The 23,487-nt window shown below is 39.6% G+C and overlaps 1 protein-coding gene across 1 annotated transcript; it reads right to left on the bottom strand.

The window, feature by feature from the left end:
• Positions 1 to 347: 347 nt before the first annotated feature.
• On the bottom strand, positions 348 to 20,645 carry LOC131252741 (ras-related protein Rab2BV-like). Its single transcript, XM_058253417.1, has 3 exons — positions 20,506 to 20,645; positions 20,179 to 20,387; positions 348 to 1,466 (listed from the first exon to the last, which is right to left on the bottom strand). Exons 2-3 carry the CDS (start codon positions 20,341 to 20,343, stop codon positions 981 to 983), a joined length of 651 nt encoding a protein of 216 aa, XP_058109400.1. The 5' UTR covers positions 20,344 to 20,387; positions 20,506 to 20,645; the 3' UTR covers positions 348 to 980.
• Between the last annotated feature and the right edge of the window lie 2,842 nt (positions 20,646 to 23,487).

Genomic DNA, 23,487 nt, shown 5'->3' with positions numbered 1-23,487 from the left:
CAACATCAAATCAAAAAGAAGAATTCAATGTATTGAAAGTCATTTTCAAGCATGTGAGGCTCATGGAGATATTAGTGGATGGACCATGAGATAAGAATCTCCTCAATAGAGCAATCCAAAACGCCTTTGACACTATTAGCCTCCAAGGAGACAGTTAAGCAGCCGTGGTCCGCATTCAGAGAGAGAACCAAGACTGGACAGATAGAATCTTTCAACAGGGGGCATTTTCAGGCAAACCCATGAGATCAACAGTCTAGATAGCTGAACCACCACATAGACCCAATTCAAACAAACAACCCAATAAGGATAATAGGATTTTCGTGTCAAATGAATCTGATACTCTCATGTGGGGAAAAAAAACAACAACAGATTCTTTATTATGAAGTTAGGAAGAGAGCTCAAAAAACAATAGAAGACCCACACACACCACTACACTTACAATGAGAGAGAGAGAGCCCTATCATCACCTGATCACAAGTCAGTTCCATAAAAAAAACAAATAAGAGATAAGAGAAAAGCCACAGCCTACAACACTGCAGTTCCATCTTTTCAATTTGATTAAATTCTGTTCTGATATAAAGAAATGTGCACGAATCAGCCTCCCAACCACATCTCCTCGGAGAAGTGGAGAAAATAATCTACACACCCACTTTCAGATGCACATGGCTGTGTTTGGATGCACAAGTGAATCGGATTGCGACATTTGGCTTAATCAAGAGGAAATGATTTAAAAAATTGGACAGTGTTCCCTACTATTCACTTGCATCTCTTTCATGTATAACTTAGTTAAACATAATTGGAATTTGAAGGCAGCACCCTTCGATATGAATGCTAAGGGAGGAAAATTCAACCTGGTTATTTCCGCTTTATTAGACTAATAATTGCATTTCGATTTGATAGTGCATCCAAACACAGCCTAAAGAATTCTGTTGGCTCTGTTATACCTCCACTGTCTCTTTCTCTTCCTCTCAAAGGAGGCCTCAAGCAGAACAACAAGCCCTCTTTGACAAATTCCCTGAAGTATCTGTAACATTGATGGTTGTCCCTAGGCCAGGCCCGGGTGTGGACGCTGCCTCCTGCGCAGCCAGCGCCTTCTTGCTTATAATGTGATAGATCTCAGTCAGGATGTTCTGGAATGCCCTCTCGACGTTGAGAGCTTCCAAAGCAGACGTCTCGAGGAACGAGAGCCCCTCTTTCTCGGCCAGGACATGGGCGTCCTCCTCTGGGACGGCCCTCAGATGATTCAGGTCGGACTTGTTGCCGGCCATCATGATGACTATGTTCGAGTCCGCGTGGTCCCGCAACTCACGGAGCCACCTCTGGACATTGTCAAATGTTTGCCGCTTTGTGATGTCATAGACCAGAAGCGCCCCCACAGCACCTCTGTAATAAGCACTGGTAATGGCTCGATATCTCTCCTGCCCTGCAGTATCCCATATCTGAGCTTTTACCGTCTTTCCATCTACCTGTTATAAAGACAAACCGTTACTATACTAGGCTGCTATAAAATGGGGAACACCCATCTACATTCATACAAGGAATTGTGGAAACTCAGAATGCAGACGTTGAAAACACCGACTTCAAATTGGATTCTGGCCCAGCCAAAACTATGTCAGCTGCTACCGATAGACACAGCCTGGTCAAGTTTAGTAAGGGTGCAAATGGATCAGGTCGATAGGCGCCCTGGACCCAACCCATTAAGATCAGGTCAGAATTTTGAACCAAAACTCAACCCATTAAAATTCAGTAGGGTATGGATCAGGTTGAAGTCAGAAAATAGTAGACTCATTAATTTAATGGGTTGAGTCTCGGTCCTCATTTACTGTATGGGTCAGGTCTGGGTCAAGTAGAGAAACTACAATTGAGTTTTCACAAAAATAATATTCCATACCATCCACTTAGTGGTGGTTATCAATTTAGATGGTAAAAATAAAATGGCTGGCACTCCAAATTCAACAGGTAAAATTAAATGGTCGAGGTAGTTCAATTAGTGTGATTTTTGGTATGTTTTCCATCTTGCATGGTCCAGATTGTCACAGGTAGTGATGGTAACCACATTTTAGAAAAAAGGTTGTGAGCTATTGCTATAGTCTAGCCCAAAAGAAAACAAAAAACCTCATTGTGATCCGACACTAAGTGTATCCATAGGAATTAGTTGGCATGGGACACCCACCGTAAGTTTTGTGTAGGTCCCACCATGGTGTGTGTGTGTGTGTGTGTGTGTGTGTGTGTGTGTGTGTGTGATGTGCCTCAGTATGATGAAATAATTATTTAAAAAATCAAAAGTCATGTAGACCAAGAAGTTTAAGGTGTAATTATATGGGTGTGACCCACTTAACAATTGAATGCTAGCTGGCAATCAAATGACTGAGGCTTACCGGTGTTGCATGCAAATAAAATGAACATACATTTTTTAAAAAAAGTTACAGAAATAAAAAATTGAGAGAAATAATTTTAAAATTTTTTTTATATAAACACAGATGTGTTAGCCGGCAATTTCTAACGCCTTAAAAAAGAATAATAAGAAAAAGTAAAACTAGAGAAAAAGAAAAAAAAAAAAAGAAAAAAAAAAAAGAAAAAGAAATGAGACCTAAAAAACCAAATCTTTTAATCTTAGGAAAAATAGGGAGCAATGTTGTGTATTATTATTATTTTATTATATCAATCTTGCAATCACATCAATCACCACTACCCAATGCCAATAGTTGCTAAATTCATTATTGGTTTGTAGGTTATGAGTTATACTTTGTATTTTTGGTTTCCTCCAATATTTCAATGCTATTTGAGTAAATTTACACTATTCAATCACAAACAAATAAATAATTATGTTAAACAATGATAATCAAGAGAGAAGTAATATATATATATATATATATATATATATATATATATATATACATATACACACACACACCTTTGGAAACTGTAACATATCTATGCATCTCAACCTTTTCTTGATGTAGTGGAATTCCATCACATGTATCATACTTTTATAAGCCAAAATCACATTAAAACAGGAGAAATCACATTAAAGATATGAGTTTTGCATATCACAAGCCTTTTATTCCCATCCAAAACCGAAACAGGTATGTCATGAAAATCAGTAGGAGAATCTCATATTGATCATTTATTTCTTGCCTTTGCCCCACCTACAGGAATTCACTACAGTGGGAAGCTACGCCGGGCCCACCAAGATGTCTGTGCGAAATCCAACCCATCCAGCCATTTCTCCAGCTCATGTTAGGGTATTAATCACAGGTCCACAAAGCGTTTATTAGGCTAATATTTGTGTTTTTAGTTCATCCCAGTTAGGCTGACCTTATGAACGGTTTGGATGACATATAAAATCCAGGAAAGTTTCAATGGCCGGCATTTCCATCCCCACTATTTCCTATAGTGTGGTTCACTTAAGTTTTGAATCTGCCTCATTTTTTTGAACAGCTTGGTGGGCCCCACATAGCTTTTGATTGCAGTAACTGCCTTCGAGTATGTATCACCACCATGCAGGAAAATCAATTGATGGTGTGGATTAAATTCACAGTAGACAGCCCACCACCATCTTTAACTTTCAAAAATAAACTTAAATCGAATTGCTAGGATAATTTTGGGTGGTGACACTCTTTTCTCACCATGTGTCATGTGTAGGACATTTCGAACCACACAATAAGTGGGCCCATCATCATGAAGTTCACCCAGAGTGAGATTTAGGCAATCAAAAACCATACAATTGCTGGCCATCTGATTGACTTTTGATGGACTTGGACCAAATTCAAAAAGAAAATTTAGAATAGGGAGTTATATATAGATGACTGCATGTTGGTTGGGCCATGTCAAAGTGCATGTTCAAGCCTTTATCATGGACGTCCTAAGGAAATAACAGTTTAGCCTACATATCAGTCCAAATCCGGCCAAGTCAGCAGATGGGCCCAACATATTGAATGTGGGCCATTGGATATTCTCTTTGAAATACATGTGGCACATGTTCAAATTCCAAGTGTCAGAACTCTGTGGATCCGCCGTGATGTATTTCTTTTTATCGTCATCCATCGGTTTTACCAACTAATTTTAAGGCATGAGCCCAAATTTTATCTACGTTGTCCATCTGTTTTGCCAGCTCATTTTAAGGCTCGAGCCCAAAATCAAAGCATATCACCACAAGGAACAGTGAGGATTGAACACAATTGAAAACTTCTCGTGGCCACAAAAGTTTTGGATCAAGCTGATATTTGTGTTTTCCATTCATCTAATAGGCTTTGAAGCCAGCAAACAAAAGCTATTGTGCTCGCATAAGCACTTTTTCAGCTAGGTTTGTATGACCTTATGAAAAGTTTGGATGACAAATAAACATTATCGTAGCCACTAGTAAGGTTTCAACCGTGTTTCTTGTGGTGTGGTCCACTTGAGCTTTGGATATGCTTCAATTTTGAATTGTCAAAATAAATGGACATGTGGCATGTATAAAACAATTATAAAGAGTTTAGTTCAATTTGAGTTGCATTCTTTTTTTATAATTTCTACTTTCATAGTGATCATCTATTGCTTTGTGCCCTGATTTTTATTTTTTATTTTAAGGATTTTTCCATGTTAAATCGATGTGTTCTTCTCTTGTTTGCTTAGTGCTTTTGAATTGCTATTCTAGATTCATCTCTGTGTGCTTTCGCGGTTCTCCCAACATCCGACATACCGGGAAGTTATGGCTAACTATATATTGGGTGACTATAATTTGTGGTTCAATCAGTTAAATGTCAGGCATTCTTTACGAGTATACCTGATTGTTAGAGTAAGGGTATACTATATCAAATAATTTTATACAGTATCATATATTTTACAAAATATTTTTATTAATATAAATATAAATAGAATGTATTTGCAGTTTCTTTCACTCATTATAGGGAAGAATAGAAGGAAGAGAAGAAAATATCTTTCGGTGTTCAAAGTGTTTTCTTGGCTAACTTGGACATCTCTATCATGATTCAAGTGTGTATGAAGCTCTGACATATCATAATTGGCCGCTCTAATTTCATTAACATGTATACATAGGGCTGTCAATGGGTCAGACATGGGATTGATTTGTGCCGAATCCATTTGAAATTTGGATTTTGTCATGTATAAACCAAACCCATTAATGCCCTAAACATCATCTATGGGATTTTCAACCGCTGGATCCCACCCATTAACAGGACTATGCATCTAACAAACTTTCTTAATAATAAAAAATCATGACAACAGATATTCAAACATGCAGTCATGCCATACACACACACACACACACACACACACACACACACACACACACGGAAACGCTCACCTGCGAACCAGTTCGTACCTGTTACATACAAACTTTGTTGAGAACCCATCATATGTGATGTCGATCCAAAATCTAAACCGTTCATGTGAAGCAGCACCTCGTGAAACCCCCCAAGACCAAGTTTTACTTTGACCTAGAACTTTGATAGGCCATGAAAAATTAAAACAGTTTCCTCCCTTGATTTGCATTTCTCTTTGCTATGGCCCACCAGAATTTTAGATTAGGGTGAAAATTTCTCACGTGAGGTTTCATGGGATTCCGCATCACATGGACCGTCCAGATTAGACACCCATGACACGTGTGCAAAGGTGCGCACGTGCGTAGGTGCGCAGGGGAGCATGACTCTATATATATATATAAACCACGTAAAGACATGCCTAAAATATATAAAAGCACTTGGTGGGGCACAACTGAGTTTTGGATGCAGCTGAAACTTGGTATGACCCCTCATCCAACACATAATGGATGGGATGGATTTGTGAACCATATATCAGTGGGCCCAATAAATGATTATGAAGGTTCGTAGATCTAGTCCGTCGAGAACATGTCTACACCAAAACTGAAGTGTACGGTCAACCTCACAAGTTTACAAGTCTTTCACTAGGAGCTCTAGATGCGTTTAGATGTAAATTTGCCGGTTACGACGGTGTACTAAAAGTTTCTAAACGGGCACTCACTGTTATGAAGGCATAGAGGAGTGGAAACCTTTACAGGTCGAGCAAGAATTCCATTTCGGGTAGAGTTGCAGCGTCTTCAGCAGATTTCACATCAACACGTGTGTAGCATTCACGCTTAGGCCACATGAGCGAGCGCGGTATGAATATCCCTTTTTTTTAATTATAATTTAATTTCTTATTTTAAATTTTATTTTTTTTTAGATATTTTTAGATATATGTAAGTATTACATATACAGAAAACAATCAAAGTTGAGTTTTAAAACTAGGAAACATGTTATTAAAGGATGGCTCGATTATGTACATTTGGATGTGTGGGGGCTATTGCCCATTGTTTCTGAAGGAGGCTCCTCATTTTTATTACATTCATTGATGATTTCTCTAAAAAGGTTTGAGTTTGTTTCATGAAGCATAGATATGATGTTTTCACTACTTTCAAGTCATCGAAGATAGTGGTTAAAAAGCACATAGGGCGAAAGTTGAAAATTATGAGGAAAGGTAACGGCGAAAAATATATTTATAGGGAGTTTAATTAATACAGTAAATATGAGTGGATCATGAGGCATACACCAAAGCAGAATGATGTGGTTGTATGTATGAATCAAACTCTTTTGGAAAAAGCCTGAAGTATATTGAGTAATGACGAGTTAAGCAAGGAGCTATGGGCTATCGTCGTAAACATGACTTTCTATTTAGTAAATCAATATCCATCTACACCACATACAAAACCAACTTTCTTTCTTCTTTTTTTCTTTTTCTTTTTCTTTTTTTTTATTTTATTTTTGTGGATTTGGGTCCCTTTTAGTATGACCCAAATCAGACCCTTTTAAAAACAGGGTCCAGGCCGGGTTGGTATTGAGAGGACTCAGACCGGACCTATTTAACAGTTCAGGTCGAAATTTTTGGACCCAAACCTGACCCACGGGTCTAAATTCTGTACCTAGACCCTCTAGTTTTCAAGTTGGGTCCAATGACCCACTGGGTTGATCCAACCCATGTGCATTAATAGAGGGTCAATCTGACCCTCTAATTTTTAGGTCAGGTCCATTGATTTGGACAAGTTAATGTTATTAAAACCCCATACTCATGGGGATCAAACAGAGACAATCTAATGTCTGAGACCAAATGGCCTTCCCAATTAACTACTTTGGCCAATACATCTGTCCTAGAATTAGCCAATTGAAAACATGGTAGAAGGAAGTCCACAATTTCGTGGACTTCCATAGGATACACCTAGACTTGATCCAATGAATTGCATTGATGTTTAACTTGATAGATAACAGCAGAACAGATCACTTTTACTATTGAAAGTGCCGTTGTTTCTTTCCTCCAGAATAGCCCTAAGAATAGTAAATATATAAATAAAGCTCTTCCCTTACAATAGAAAGAACAAACTACGGGCTTCACATGGGTGTTGGATGGACTTCAGCATGGACCATGCCACTTTAAACTGATAGAGACACCAATCCCAAACTGCCAATACAAAGGGCAGTGGATGAGAAGGTGATCCACACATTCCGCATCTTTCAAATACATATAAGCACCCATTAACTAATGAAATTTCTTTGACAAAGGCAATCATTTGTCAGAATATGGTTGCAACTGCAAACCTCACAAATGCAATAACCCTTGGAGAATTTCTTAATCCAACCTGTGGGAGCACATGATTCTACAACATTTGAAAAGCTTTTGGACCAAAGACTTCACTGAAATTTTCCAAGATGGATCCCATAACCATATAAACTTATCCTCCCTAGATTGCTCAATCACCACAGCCACAAGCAAGCCCATCATACTAAGGAAATCAAATCTCAATCTCTTAAAGACTTCTCCTGAAAACAGGAGACCAAGAAATCTGACTTCACGCCAACCTGTAGACCAAGAAATCTCACTTCCGCACCAGAAAAAGTCCCAAAACATCGATGAGCTGTTGCCAATTTTAAGAGTCATCCCTTGAAGACTAGTAGGCTCTACAAACAAAATTGCTTTCCAACACCTAGACCTTCTATACCTAGTTGTCTTACAGATGCCTCTACCATCATTTCAAATACCGCATTCAGCGACTAACACATTTCTCCACAATGCTGAAACTTTAGTGACAAACTGCCAAATCCACTCACAAAGCAGTGCATCATTCATCAACTTTAAAGGCTTAATTCCAGCTCCCCCTGATTTGTAGGCATACAAACTTCTTTCCAGTACAACAATGGAATTTGTGGTTCACCTCAGACACCCACCACAAGCAGGGGCGGCTCAACATTTGGGCCTTAGGCAAGTCATAAAAATGAGGCTTTTTAGTTTAAAAAATAAAAAATAATAATAAAAAATTCAAAATTAAACCATAAATTTGCTTCTTGCCTTTTTAGATGCAAAATTACAAATTAAACTTTTGTATTCAAATTTACCCACTAAATCAATTTCAATAGATAAAATTGCTAAACCGTTTAATCTATCTTGAGACATAATTGTTCATAAATAATTTTTTATAATCTTTAGTTTTGAAAAACTTCTTTCTGCAGATGCAACTGTAACAGGTATGGTAAGTAGTATTCTATATGCAATAAAACAATTTGGAAAACGATCTAGTTCTTTTCTTAGATTAAGTATTTCAATTTGAGCATTAATTTCTGTTTTTGCAACTTCTTTTAAAACTTTTAAATCAGAAAATAAATCCTAACTATTAGAAAAATGAAGTTAGAATTTAATTTAGAAAAATGACGTTAGAATTTAATTTTTTGAAAACTTAATTAGCAATAAAGTAGGTAGTTGTGGTCCTAGGTTTTAGGAGAAGAATTTATTGGGAATGATGCTATTATTTTGAAAAGAGACGATAGAGTTAAACTGTTATTATTGATAGTGCTAGTTTCTAGGATTTGTTTTTTATTTTCAATTTCAAATTTGTGAACTAATTTTTAGATGTTCCTGTTTTGTAGGCCTTTCAATAAGTTTTATTTCAAAAAATTTAGGCTTTTTTTCTTCTTCTTAATTTTAATTTTACTATAATATAGGACCTTCATAATTAAGAAATTTTAATTTTGCTATAATATACGGCCTTCATAATTAGAGGGCCTTGGGCGACTGCCTCACCTGCCTACCCCTTTGAGCTGCCCCTGACCTCAAGAAGCCTTGCCAACACACTAGCTGGACATTTAAATAGAGACATGAAATATATCACCATAGCTGACATCACCGCCTTGATCAACGTGATGCTCCCTTACAACGAAAGATACATTCCTTTTGAAGCTGCTAGCATCTTTTCCATTCTAATAATCACCAGATCCCAAAGCATTTTCACTGTGGTATGATACAAAGAGGTAACCCAAGAGATCCCAACTTGCATCCCAAAATCGCCACAAGCTCCTCAACAGCATTACCAACCAGATCTATCCTCATCATTTCACTCTCTGCCCCAACACCTCAAAACACCTCAGGATTCATCTTAAACTTAACAAATAATCCCTCTTGGCTATGCAAAAGATAATAGTACCATCAGCAAATTGCAAGTGCAAAACTTTGAGAATAGCTCACCCAATATTGAATGCATTCATTAACCCTCCCTCTCTAGCCTTATTCAGAATCCAACTAAGGGCTTCTACAGTCGTGGAAAACAAGAAATGAGAGAGCGTAGCCCCCTGTCTAATCCATTCGGAGCTCTCAAAATAACCATCCGGCAACCCATTAACCAAAATTGAATATCTGGTATACAAGACACGTGTTCACATCTAGCTTCACCTAACACCAAAGCCCATCTGGTGAAGCGGATAATCTAAAAATCCCCAATCCACATTGTCACAAGCCTTTTCCAAATCAATTTTGCAAATACCCCAAGCTTGAACTCTCTAAGTCTAAGATCTATGTATTTGTGGGTGATGAGGGCACCAACTAGGATCTGTCGCCCTTTCACACCAGCACCCTAGGAGAAAGAAATAATGCTCCAACACTCTTCTCAACCTGGAGGCCAACACCTTGGCAAGGATTTTTATATGGACCAATAATAAGGCTAATTGACCTAAAATTCACCAAATCTTTCACCTCTTCTTTCTTAGGAATGAGAGCAATGAAGGATGCTCCTAGATCCTTTGCTAATCTACCATTGTCATAGAAGTCATTAATGAAGTCTATGACATCCCCCTTAATTTCTTGCCAAAATGACTAGTTAGAATGCCATTGGGAAATCATCTAGACTTATCCGACCCGAGCTGCTGAACCGCTGCCCAATTCTCATCTTCTTCAATCGAGCTTGTAGAGCATATTTGCCTCTTCCTCACTGATTAAGTTGAAAACTAAACTTTCCAGCTCTAGCCAACTGACTGAGTCTCTATAAAACAAATTTCTACAGAATTCCACTATCTCGGAGCGTATCAACTGAGGACCCTCCATTGCATCACCATTGATATTCAAAGCCTGGATCTAATTTACACTTCAATGAGCACTAACCATGTGATGAAAAAATGCATAATTCCTTTCTCCTTTCAGCTAAAGAGCCCTATACCTTTATACCCACCACATGATTTCTTCTTTATTAGTCTGCTTTGTAAAGTCCTTGGTTGATATCATCGTTTTCAGCCAGGATTGCAGCCATCGAATCTTTCAACCCTGCCGAGTCTCTGTCTCCATTCTATACGTTGATTCTGCTTTTAAGACTTTTTAGCTCCTCACCAAGTTTTCTGCACACACTTTCTGCAATATACATAGCATTACACCAATCTTTGATGTTCTACACAAATTCTTCTTCAAGCCGCATGAGCTTGAATCTGAAAGGAATTGGACCACACCCATCCAATTTAGAAGATAGAAGGTTCAGGCTATGGTCGGATACAGGTTTAGGGGCAACATGCTGTAGAACTTCAGGATAGATATCCGCCTAGCTTCCAGATACAAGAAACCAATCTATCCAAGATGTGACAGGGGAATCTTGATGGTTAGACCAGGCATACGCTGACCCTTCCAGGGGGAGGTCAATCACGACATGTCTCTAAATACAATCAGAAAAACGTCTCATACAGAAGGAGGTAGATTTGTGACCATTCCTATCGCGAGGGAATTGGGTAAAGCAGGGGGTGTGATCCACTTGCCAGGCAGCAAGATCCAAGTTCATCCCACAGTTCCTGCCTCAAGCTCAACTCATTTGGCCTATAAAGAGATGGGGACATCCAGCTTTCCCATTCAGAAATGTTCCTGAAGTAACCATAAGAGAGAATTTTCCAGCCCAAAAATCTCATTTTGCCAACACTCCAGCATCCCCAAACCACTACAATCCCCCCAAAAGCTCCCTCAACTCCCAGCTCAACCCAGCCACCCTGCTGGCCACCCCAGATTGATTGGACAAGGCCTCTGCCCCATTTCTGAATCTTTGTTTCCTAGAAGTAACTATTTGTGCATTATTCCCTCGTGTATTATGCCCTCTACGCAAGCCTCTCAACGGGACTCTCTTAATGGGGTAGCCCAGTTAGGCTGTTATTACAGATTTGTTTGCATATCTAGATGTCAACAACAAGCGATGATACGTACAGAATGAGAAAAATGATAATTTTTTTTATATTAGTAGATTGGCTCTTATATAACATGAGAAGTTTGTTTTATAGGCAATTAATTGCTCACGTGCATACATAGCTTCCCCTTGTTGCATGCATAGCTTTCTTGTCTCAGATGTGATTGACCAGATCATCATATGCCATATGTAGATGTTCGGTATGGATGCAGAATGCACATGTATGTATGAAATGATCCAGTGCTTCAACTGCTCCTAAGCACTTTTAAGTTACTGTTCCAAGTTGCATTGGGACACTTGGACAAGCCATTCAATTGATACAAACTGTCAATTAGGTTCCACATACTACAACATGAAAAGGCACAATGAAGATGTGATCAAACCCTTCCAGCCATAATGGACGACACTCGGCCTAACCCAACCACACCAACAGACTAATGAGCTTAACCCCAGCATGGACCAATTACTAATCAAGCTGTACCTTTAAACCAGATCTGACAGGCCTAGGAGCCTAGACCCAAGCTTTGCCCATAACAGCAAAGTCTAACAGCTTGATGGGCTGGCCCACTGCATTGGTACATTATAACCTATAGGGTTGTCAATGAGCCACGCCCAAGACAAGGCAAATCAACATTTTACAATAGGATCAGGCCGGGGAAAAGCCAAGCCAAATTTTGAGTAGGGCCAGGTCCAAGCCAAGCAAAACCAAAATTTTGAACAAGGCTGGAGTCTGGCGACCAGTTCCAAAATCAGGCCCAAGCCAACCCCAAGTCCAGATTGTTGACAACCCCAATAACATATGATGCCTAGACATTCCCATTTTCATCTACCAATTGTGGTTAGTTGGAAAATGTTAACCTGCTTATGCAGGTTGCACATTCCATGCAGCCCCAAACATCAAGCACATTTTAAGAGATCCAACACCTTGCATCTGGGAAGCTCCACCAACCACAATTTGGCAGCACACTCAAACACCTTGCGCTAAGACATCAAACTAGTTGCATAAATGTGATGTCTCTTATGCAGACAACTTCAACTAAGAAGAAGAGAAAAGAATAAATCAATCATATGATCACTTGCATTCATATAACACCCACCATCATAGCCAAATATTCTTACATTTCAATTCCAAATCGCAGGATCTGGATTACGGGTCATTTACAATCAGATCACTACTACTGACGCAAAATGATGGTTCTATACACTTAGTGTTGAGTAAGTTGTATGCAAATTTATATTTTGAATATAGATATGTGAGATTTACTAAGAAGCCCAAAGGGCAAAAAGCTATCCAAAACACAAGCCAAAGCATGAAAGGAAAACCAAAAAAATCAACAAGCCCACTATAAACTCCACTACAAGATAATTCCCCTCCTAAAAACTTCCAAAGGGGATCCGCTGCGGTTCCCCAAAAACAGCCGTCCCCCCACCAAAAGGGCCCAAAGGCCAGCCAACAAGGCAGGCCTCCATCTCCCGTCCTTTTTTCCCAGACCAGCCTCCGTGCTATGCAAAAAATAAGCCTCCAATGGTCCCCCACACACCCACGACACTTAAAAGACATTGAACAGACCTTCCCACATTGATTTGGCGAACAGATAATGAATGAATAGGTGGTCTACCGACTCTGCATCTTGCATGCACATACTGCTCATGTTGGGGAGAACCATCGATCTCTTCCGAAGGGCGAAAATATAATGTTATGCTTGCGGGATCTATAATAACAAAATTAACCATTTAATATATAAATAACAATATTAGTTTGTACACACAACTACATTGCAGATACTCCGTGTATGTATTGGAGAGACCTACATTATCCAGGCCCTGGTGTACTACATATTGAAGTAGTGTACCATGTACTCATTCGTGTATATCCAGAGCACTTTGAACTCAGTACAACAAAGGAATACAGGGATTAGATGATCAGGACCGTTGAAATGGCTAAAACAGCCCTCTAGGACATACTCACCTCTAGAAGGAAAGTAGAAGAATTACTATTCTAAAAAGTCATCAAGCAATGAAGTAAAATTATGAGTTTTATTCAAAAAATAACTAACCTTTTATATTCAACATGTCCCCAATTAGCTGGGATAAGGCTTAGATGGTGATGATGTCTATTCAATACATGCAAGCCTGTGTGCATAGGCTCTTCCTACAACTGTTTCCAATTTTGATTATAACCATAGTTGTCTTAACTTTGCTAAAAATAGTTTCTTAATAAATAAAAATAAAAATAAAAAACATGACTTAGAACTGGGAAACTAACCTGTAAATTATGCTAAGCCATGCATGCATACAGATGTGAATAGTGCATACATGTGAACAGATGATACCAGACCACCTAATCACCACCATTGGGTCCCCAGATTAGCCCCCAGATAACAAGGAAAATCAACCAACTGACTGGTGAACACCATAAAATCAATTAGATGAGATCTTTATGTCCAGCTGAACTGCAGGGCCCACAAGTCCAACCAGATGGAAAAAATACTTTGACTGATTGGACAATGGGTAAGATGGCATACAGTTGTTATATAGAGAAATATAATAAGTTTAGAACACTTTATTTAGTTTCCTCTAATGTCTCTCTTTGATTACAGTTTAGGAAGGCTATTTTATTGGGTCAATAGGCTTTTAGCCTTTGCTTCTTTTATTTTGCGTAGGACTTTGTAACATGGCTATAAAGCCACAAGTATGTAACTCTTAGGGACAGATATTATGATGATTTCACTAGAATAAAACTAGGTCTTATGTCTCCTGTGATGGGATGCAAGGCCTAGAAGAGTGATTCTTCTAGATCCCCTTTTGTGCAACTCCTTTAGGCTCCACACATCGTTCATTATTTTATCTATTAACTGCTGCAATTTGGCGTTATTGAGAAATGTGGAGAATCCATTGGAGGAATCAATCCCCAGCACTTAAGATTCAATTTCCTCTTTGTGCCACATCAGTTGTGCACACGTGGAATCCACAGTTTGACCAGGTAACCAGTGAGCCAACCAGTCTGATTGCGGGTGGCAGATCATTGGAAATCTTTGTGTGGATGATGGAAACTTATTCGCTAAATGAAACAAGTATAAGAATCATTCATAACACAGGAGTCAGGACATTCTTTCTCATGTAAAAGCATCAAAATGGATAAATGCATCAACGTAGTGAAGAAAAAAAAATTGGATCTTCTTTTAACGATCATGCAAAATATACTTCATTGAATTGCACTAGTTGTAGACGATGGAAAGCAATAGAGCAGAAATTATCTTTTCTATTCCATTAAAATAAAACAAGCCGTCCATGTGAAGGATGGCTTGTGAATTGTAATCAACATATATAATAAACTATTAGATGGTGCTTGATGAGACATGGATAATTCCAATTCAGAAGCTGTCGTTCACATAACATATAATATATTTCTTCTTCAAGAATCAAAGTTCTAGGAGGCACATGCAGCCTTGACAAACCTGGTTAGAGACACAAAAGTAACAGTTTGTTTAGTTGAGATAACATGTAGCAGCAGATCATCTCAAAAATCCAGTTTTCATTTTTTTTTCTTGATTATTTCAAGTGTTACTATGGGCCATCCACCATAGAAATTATGTAAGCAGGCCAATTACCTCCCCACATAACAAATTGTGCAAGCAGGCCAATTACTTGGAGCCTGTTTGATTGCTGGGGAATTCATTCACCCATTTTTATGTTCCCCGGGGAATGTTAGAGTTGGCATAGTATCTTTCTCGGAGAATGATTAAATTTTTTGGTTGATACACCAGGTTTTCTGGAGAATATGGGAAAAGTCTAAAATTTTGTTTTAATTCCACAGGCTTTCCATACCCCAGCTTTTTGGCTGGGAAAAGTTCTTTCAGGAAATATGGGGAATAGAATTCCCTAGAAATGCGAAAACTGACCAAAATGTGTGAACAAAGCTTGTTTTCTGTAAAACTAAGGAATTACTAAGCTGAGAAATATAAAAACCAGCAACTAAACACCCTTAATTTTCTACTATAACTGCCTATTCAACTCTGAAGATAATTTCGAGTTAGATAAGTTCTTCACTTCAAAACAATTCACCTACAGTTCCTCAACTGTTCCTATTTCCTTCTAAGGATGTCAACAACAAAGAAAATGAATGTTATGTGCCTAATCCCAATTGACGGCCACTGGGAGCTACCCTTCATCTTCCATAGTACTGAAAAAAGCATAAATCAATCTCTATGCCCCTGATTTTAAAGATACGTAGCACCTAAAATGCTAAAACAAAATTGAGTGCATTTCAGTGGCATACAGAGTGCATTTCAAAATTGAGGTCTCAGATTCAAGCCCTCAGTTACCTATCAGAAAAAATAAAAATAAAAATAATAATCCTACCCTAGCTTGATCTTCTACCATCACCTCTCATCTCCCATTTTCCCGATATTCTCACCAGTGGTAGGCGATCAGCTATCAGATTGTCTAGCACACAGCACAGTAAGATAAGATGCCATTTTGTATATTGTAGATGCCAAATTGTATTTATATCATTACTAAAGAATTTAATTTTATAGTAAGTCTGCAAACTAGGACTTGGCTCAGGACTCAATCAATTGCTCCTAGGTCTGGTCGACCCAAGACCCGGTGGGTCAACCAGGCGGATCAAGAAAAATATTCTTTACTACATTTTCTTATTATTATTATTATTATTATTATTATTATTATAGAGAGAGAGAGAGAGAGAGAGAGAGAGAGAGAGAGATTCATGCTCATCTGCGCACCTTTTTTACATGCGCACCTTTGCATACGTGTCCTGGGCACAAAATCTGAACAGTCCAGGTGATGTGGCACCCCATGAAACCCTCAATGCCCAATTTTCACCCTGATCCAAAACTCTGGTGGGCCATATAGCAAAGAGAGAGGAGAAATCAAGGGAGGTAACTATTTTCTTTTGCCATGGCCCACCAGAGTTTTGGATGAGGGTGAAAGTTGGGCCCTGGGGGTCTCATGGGGTGCCGCATCACGTGGACGGTTCAGATTTTGTGCTCATATCACGTGAGATGAGTTCTCAAAAAGTTCTCACGAGTTCTCGTGAGAACTGGTGTTCAGGTGAGCATTTCACGAGTTCTTGTGGACAGTTCATATTTTGTCTTCTTTTGTTGCTTCTTCGAAAACAGGTAATTCCTGAAACCAGAAACAGCCTGATTTCCTAGCCTCGTTGATTTGGGTAAGCCCTACGTTGACCAGCCTGATTTTCAAACTATAATTTACAGCCAAACACCGAATGTAGCACAATTGAATGAATCATAGAAAACAAATTCAACTGCAATTTACAAAAGATTCGGCATGCACATAGATTATTCTGGTGTGGATGCATTTTTGAGGTAGCAATGGGCCAAGCCTGGGCTGAGAAACCTCGCCAGATCAGTTAAAACATCAAGCGCAAAATTATTCCAACTTCCAACACCACTCATTACCACCCCTTTGTAAACATGCCAAACTTTTCCAAAAAAAAAATAAATCTTAATCACTTTTCACATACTGAAAAATAAAGGAATTGGTTTTAAAAAATCACAGATACCTGAGACCAAAAACTGCCTCTAATCTTTACATGGTCCACTTAACTTAACAGGTATTATACAGCTAAGCCCGAGAATATCCATTGTCTGCTGAGGTTTTTCAGTTTGTGCAGATTCAGGAATCCAAACCATGTGCCATGTGCCGAAACTCTCCCCAATGAGAAAATCCTAATCCTTCAGTTTGGGGCTGGGAAACAGCAAAAAAAAAAAAAAAAAAAGGGAGAAAATATAGCAATGGTCTACATTCAACAGCAGAAAGGACCAAAGGTTCACTGTTTCCAGAGAATCCAATAAAATAAAATCATCGTGGATGACTAATCCATGGTGGGACCAACCACATGAACGTGTTGCATTACTGAACCATGGCCCCAACTTGTACCAATTGAAAATTCCAAGTGATCAAAAGATACAATCTGATTGAGCCAAAGTTTTTAAAAGAACATTGTAACTGGTTCAGGCATCCAGCCATCAGCCATGTGCCGAAAATCTCCCTGATGAGAAATTCCTAATCCTTCAGTTTGGGCCTGGAAAACAGAAAAACAAGGGAGAAAATATAACAATAGTCTACATTCAACACAAGAAAGGGCCTAAGGTCCACCATTCCAAAGAATCCAATCATCATCATTATCATCTAAGCCTTATCACAATTAATTGGGGTCGAGTACATGAATATTGTTCCACCATTTCACTCTACCAAGAGCCATACCTTCAGTTAGACTATAGGCCATCAAGTCTTTTCTTACTACCTCCATCTACGTCCTTTTTGGCTTTCCTCTTACCATTTTAGATCCCTTTAACTTGTACCAACTCACTTCTTGTAACCGGCGGGATTCTTGGTCTCTCTCCATTGCACATGATTAAACCATCTAAGTCTACTTTCCCTTATCTTATTGCCTATTGTTACTACTCCTTAGTTCCCTCGAATGCATTCATTTCTGATTCTATCCTTCTTCATCTTGCCACTCATCCATCTCAACATCCTCATTACAGCTACACTCATCTTATGAACACGTTGTTCTTTAACTGCCCAACATTCTATCCCATAAAGCATGGGTGGTCTTATAGCTATCCTTTAAATTTTCCCTTTCAGTTTGAGTGGGACATGATCAAATAAAACTCCTAGAGGCAGATCTCCATTGCTTCCATACAACTTGAATTCTAAAGGCAATATCCTTTACAATCTCTCCTCTCTCATAATTATTAATCCAAGGTATCAAAAGTGGTCATTTTGGGAAATTTCTTGGTCAGCAATCTTATCTAGTTCCTTGTTTTCACTCATAATTATTAATCCAATGTATCAAAAGTGGTCATTTTGGGATACTTCTTGGTCAACAATCTTATCTAGTTCCTTGTTTTCACTCATATTATAAGTTAATAACTAAAATTGCACTCCATATACTCTGTTTTAGTCCAAGTAATTTTAAATCTTTCAGATTCTAAAGCATCTATCCATAAATCTAGCTTTGTGATTACACCTTCCTTTGTCTTGTCAATCAAAACTATGTCATTTGCAAACAACATACACCATGGGATCTCTTCCTGCAAATGCCTCATCAGAGAACTTTTGTAGATGACTAATCCTTGGTGGGACCAACCACATGAACATGTTGCAAGATTAAACCATGGGCCCAACCAGCCCCAAGCAATCCATAGATACGCTTGGATTGAGACGAAGTTCTTAAAAGAACATCATAACTAGCTCAAGCATCCAACCACGTGCCATGTGCCAAAAATTTCCCTGATGAGAAAATCCTAATCCTTCAACTTGGGACTTGGAAACAGAAAAATAGGGGAGAAAATATAGCAATGGTTTACATTTGACGGAAGAAAGCGTCAAAGGCTAGCTGTTAAAAAGAATCCAATGAGGGAGAATTTTTGTGGATGACTAATAATAAATGGTGGGACCAACCACATGAACATGTTGCATAACTGAACCACGGGTCCCACTTGTCATCATCATCTAAACCTTATTCCAACTAATTAGGGTCGGCTATGTTGGAAATTTTGGCATAAGTTTGATGCCGGCTGCCAACTTGACATAACCCTCCTCCTGTATCTAGGTTGGGGACCGGCAACGAGAACATAAAACTCCCATAGGCGCAATGTAACAGACTTACATTGGTTGATTACAATCAAAGTGCTATCTAATAGTCTATTACATAGGTTGATTACAGTGAACGAATTTTACCACTATAACCGGCACCACTTGTACCAATTGAAAATTCCAAGCAATCTAGGGGGCAGGGGCTTCTCCATAACAGCATTAAATAGCAAAATGCAATCAGTGATGGGCAAGTCGAATATACAAAATCAATTTTCAAAAAAAAATCCAGCTTTTTCCCCCCTTTCCAGATTTTAAAAAATATCCGGAGGCATAAAATGATTGGTGGATTAACCTATAACAATACAGCATCATGTATTGTATCATTACCCTTTTCGGCAATACCACCCATTATTTTCCATGGCCTGGATTTCCCATTTCCCGGTTGTCCCTTTTTCACATTTCATGACGGCCATTATTTACTGCTGTATAATTGTAAGAATGGTTGACTGTCATCGTCTCATAATGCCGTTTTTTAAACCCTTGATTGAGCATCGATTAAAAATGCCTTACTATAATCTCAAAATGTATAAATACATACATACACACATACATAAATACATATTGAAATCCGAATTGAGAGTTCATCTCAATTCTTGCATGAAAAAATATCGATAGTACACAGATAATCATCATAAATTGCAAGAAAATTGAATCTAGGTTTGTCACCTAGACAGCCGATAGGGCCATCAGGCTTGACCCAAGATGGGCTGGGCCGGGCATGGCCCAAGACAGGCTCAGATGGGCAGGACTGGGCCAGGCTATGCTTGGGATGCATTTTAGGCATGTTGGTCAGACCCAAGCCTAAATTCAGGGTCCGACACATAAGTGGGCTGGGATAATGTTTCAGAGCATTTCTGTGCAGGCAACGTTGCAGCCCGGCTACAGGTTGTTTAAGGCTGTGAAAGGCTCTGGCTCGGAACTAGGCCATAATTCAATTTCAGGCCTAAAAACTGATCAGCCCTGGGCTGCCCTGCCCTAAAAATGATCGATTTTTCAGGACAAGACCACAAGGAAATCATCAGATAGCAGAGGGACGGCTAGGATCAAGCAGGACCGACCTGTAACGTCCTCGTGGCGAATTCAACGCCGATTGTGGATTTTGACTCCAAGCAGAACTCGTTCCTCGTGAACCTCGAGAGAATGTTCGATTTCCCCACACCAGAATCACCGATCAGGACGATCTTGAAGAGATAATCGTACTCGTTCTCGATCCTGTGGCCCATATCTCCTCCTCCTACTCCTACACCTCTATTCCCCGCCGTCCAATCTAATCAGATCCGTAAAAATTCACAAAAATCAGAAAATTTTGAAATAAAATCGACAGTTTTCAAGAAAATGGAGATCTGGTGGAGAGGAAGACTGGAAAACGGTGAGACGAGTCTTACCGTAGAGAGAATACGAATCTGGATCTGATTTTTGATAGGGATTTGAATGGAAGATGATCAGATTGGAAGCGTTTGGAGAGAGAAGGGTTGCAGCATTTTCGCAGGAAGGAAGAGAAGAAAGAAACAGAAATACCGACGGAGAGGCATTTGAAACGGCTTCTGGTGGGGATGGGGTTTATATATACCGGAGAAAAATGCGGGTGTTTTAATGTTATGGTAGCTCGCACGAGTACATAAAATTGTAGCCGCTCAGCCATTTCCAACGGTCCACCCTTGCTGATTAGAACTATTCAGCTGAACGGACTGTGGATGAGCCATATTAGATGCCTGGTTTGGGATAAGATAAGAGATTCAAAGATTCGTTTGATAGAATGTGGTTCCAAAATGGACGGCTAGAATTGAAAATGAGCATGGTCGATTGACTGCGGCGTATCATGTGAGAAATTGTGCTCCGCAGTCAAGCAAGGTTGGCTTTTAATTCTAACCGTCGATTTGCAGGCCTTTTAGTGCTCACCAGATCATCCAGTCGATGGGCTTCTTTTTATGTGGTCCAATCAGTGCAGTTCTGAAAAGATATGGTCCACCAATCGAACGGTTAATCTCGTTTAATAAAAGATGTTTCTACCATGGGTTCTGCACGATGGGACCCACCCGACGAATGGTCCAGATCATGTACCAATGTCCCGGTAAAGGGCCACATGTGTAGGACATCGAACCGTGCAATGAGTTGGACCCAGAATGAAAATCATGCCGACCCACTGATCGCATGAGGCATAACATCTAATCAATGGAAGGCCGTATGATCTAACCCGACATACATCGTGGCACACCTGAGGAGTGAAATTGGCCCGATCTCACCTCAGTTAATCTTTCTAATGGGTCCGACCTACTGCACGGTTCGGATGTCCTATACATATGGAACGCTGTACAGAAAATGGGAATTTCGGGAAGCTTATGCACAGTCAATCGTAACAAACCCTATCCCTTCTTTGGAGTCCACCCTGATGTGTGTCGGAAATCCTCTCCGTTCATCATTTAAGAAATCTTATTTTAGGCCGTTAATCGAAAAATCAGGCCGATCCACAACACAACTAGGCTACAACACAGGGAATTAGGGATGGGGACGCCCACCATTGAAGCCTTTCTGGGGCCCACTGCGATGTTTATATTCCATCTATCCCGTTCACAAGGTGAGCCACACGAGGATGAAGGTAAGTGTCCCCGTCACCACGGATAACCGTTGGATGAGTGGCTTTTTTAATTCTACTAATTATCTTCCCAAAAAAAATACGTAGGAAAATTACGGTACTCCACGAAAGCAGAAAACTCAGTAATCCTCCTTGATGACCACGATACTCTTCCTAGTGGTCCAGCGTGGATGAGTCACCACAGAAATCGAGATAGATCAAACGGTCCTCAATGTCCATTTGGTCCTGTACAAATGGATATCAGAAAAGAACGAGTAAATCCACCAAAGTTTGTGGATTGGAAATTTAGGATCAAGATTTGAGCCATAGCGTATCTGACGTGAGGTCCAGTGTGTGGACGGCCTGGATCATTTTACAGACCATGGAAGAAGAAGAATGTAAATAAGTGGAGTAGCCACAACGGTAATCCTGTGGAGTACCAGATTACATATCTTGTATTTCCTGCAAGGACTTGACAGGCGTATGTCATCGGAATTGTCAGCCGGAACTCTATGAGTAGCTGGAATGTTTTTCTTTTGAGAAGAACTTTAATACTCTGGCAGGGTGTGATCGACGATACGCAAGCACTTTGAAATAACTTCTAAATTGACATAAAATTAATTCAAATGAACTGTCTAAATTATGGGTCACGGCTTAGATGTATGATGAACCTTAAAATCACGCTCTATTCTGTTATGCAACCGTCGGATTGCTGGATATATATTGAACGGTTAAAAATGAACATTATCCCACGGTCTTATTTCAGCAGACAAATGTCCCCGACTCAGAGGTTAGTGTTGTTCAACCAATTTGATTTTGGGACTATAACTTACAGACGTTGATTTCTACATTTTAATCTATTCCACGTGTACAAATTTCTGTGTCTGTGCACCAAGCCTCACAAACCGCCGGAGTATCAGATAACTCATCGTTCCGGAATGTTTTTAGCTTTTTAAATTGGAAGCGGCGGTCACAGGGATATTCCTGTCCGGGGATGTGTGGGCCCCACATGGATGTCCGTGACAAATCTATTCTGTCCGTCTGTTGGCAGATCCAAAACTTGTGTAGTCTATACCACACGAAACAGTGTGAATTCAACGCCTGGAGTGACAGAAGTTCATCTGAATGGTTATAACGCCATGAACGGTGGACGTTTGGATGGCATATACACATCATGTTTAGATCTAGGAAATTTCAACGGTGGACATTTCTGTTCTCACTTTTTAGTTTGGTGTTTCCCATCTGACTTTCAGATCGGGGTTATTTTTAAATTAATTACCTATTTTGGTCTCTCAAAATAGATGGACGGAGTGGATTTATGACGGACATCTCTGTGGACCCCACACAGCCCCATGCACAGGTAGATATATGTGGAGAAATTGACGACTGTGGACCCCACCTTTTATCCATGGGATATTCTTGAAACAATACAAACTTAATATACGCACTTGGACCTCTTCGTACGGACGAGAAATTCCAGGACGAAAATACCCCTCCTTTCACGAAACGGATTGGGTACGCCTCCTGCCACCCGCCCATGGCGGATAGTCAGTGGTATGTGGGCCTCGCCATGGTGTTTGCTTTTCATCCATGCCGTCCATCGCCATGGTGTTTGCTTTTCATCCGTGCCGTCCATCGCCATGGTGTTTGCTTTTCATCCGTGCCGTCCATATATTTTTCAGATCATTTTATGGTATGAGACCAAAAATGAGGTATATCCAAGTCTCAAGTGTACCACATTACAGGAAACAGTGTTGAATGAGCGTCAACCATTAGAGACTCAGGTGGAGCCCAC

Source organism: Magnolia sinica, chromosome 8, assembly GCF_029962835.1.
Source record: "Magnolia sinica isolate HGM2019 chromosome 8, MsV1, whole genome shotgun sequence".
In the NCBI taxonomy this organism is placed as follows: Eukaryota; Viridiplantae; Streptophyta; class Magnoliopsida; order Magnoliales; family Magnoliaceae; genus Magnolia; species Magnolia sinica.
The sequence above is the reverse complement of the archived record's forward strand: the minus strand, read 5'-3'. Positions and strand labels throughout refer to the sequence as shown.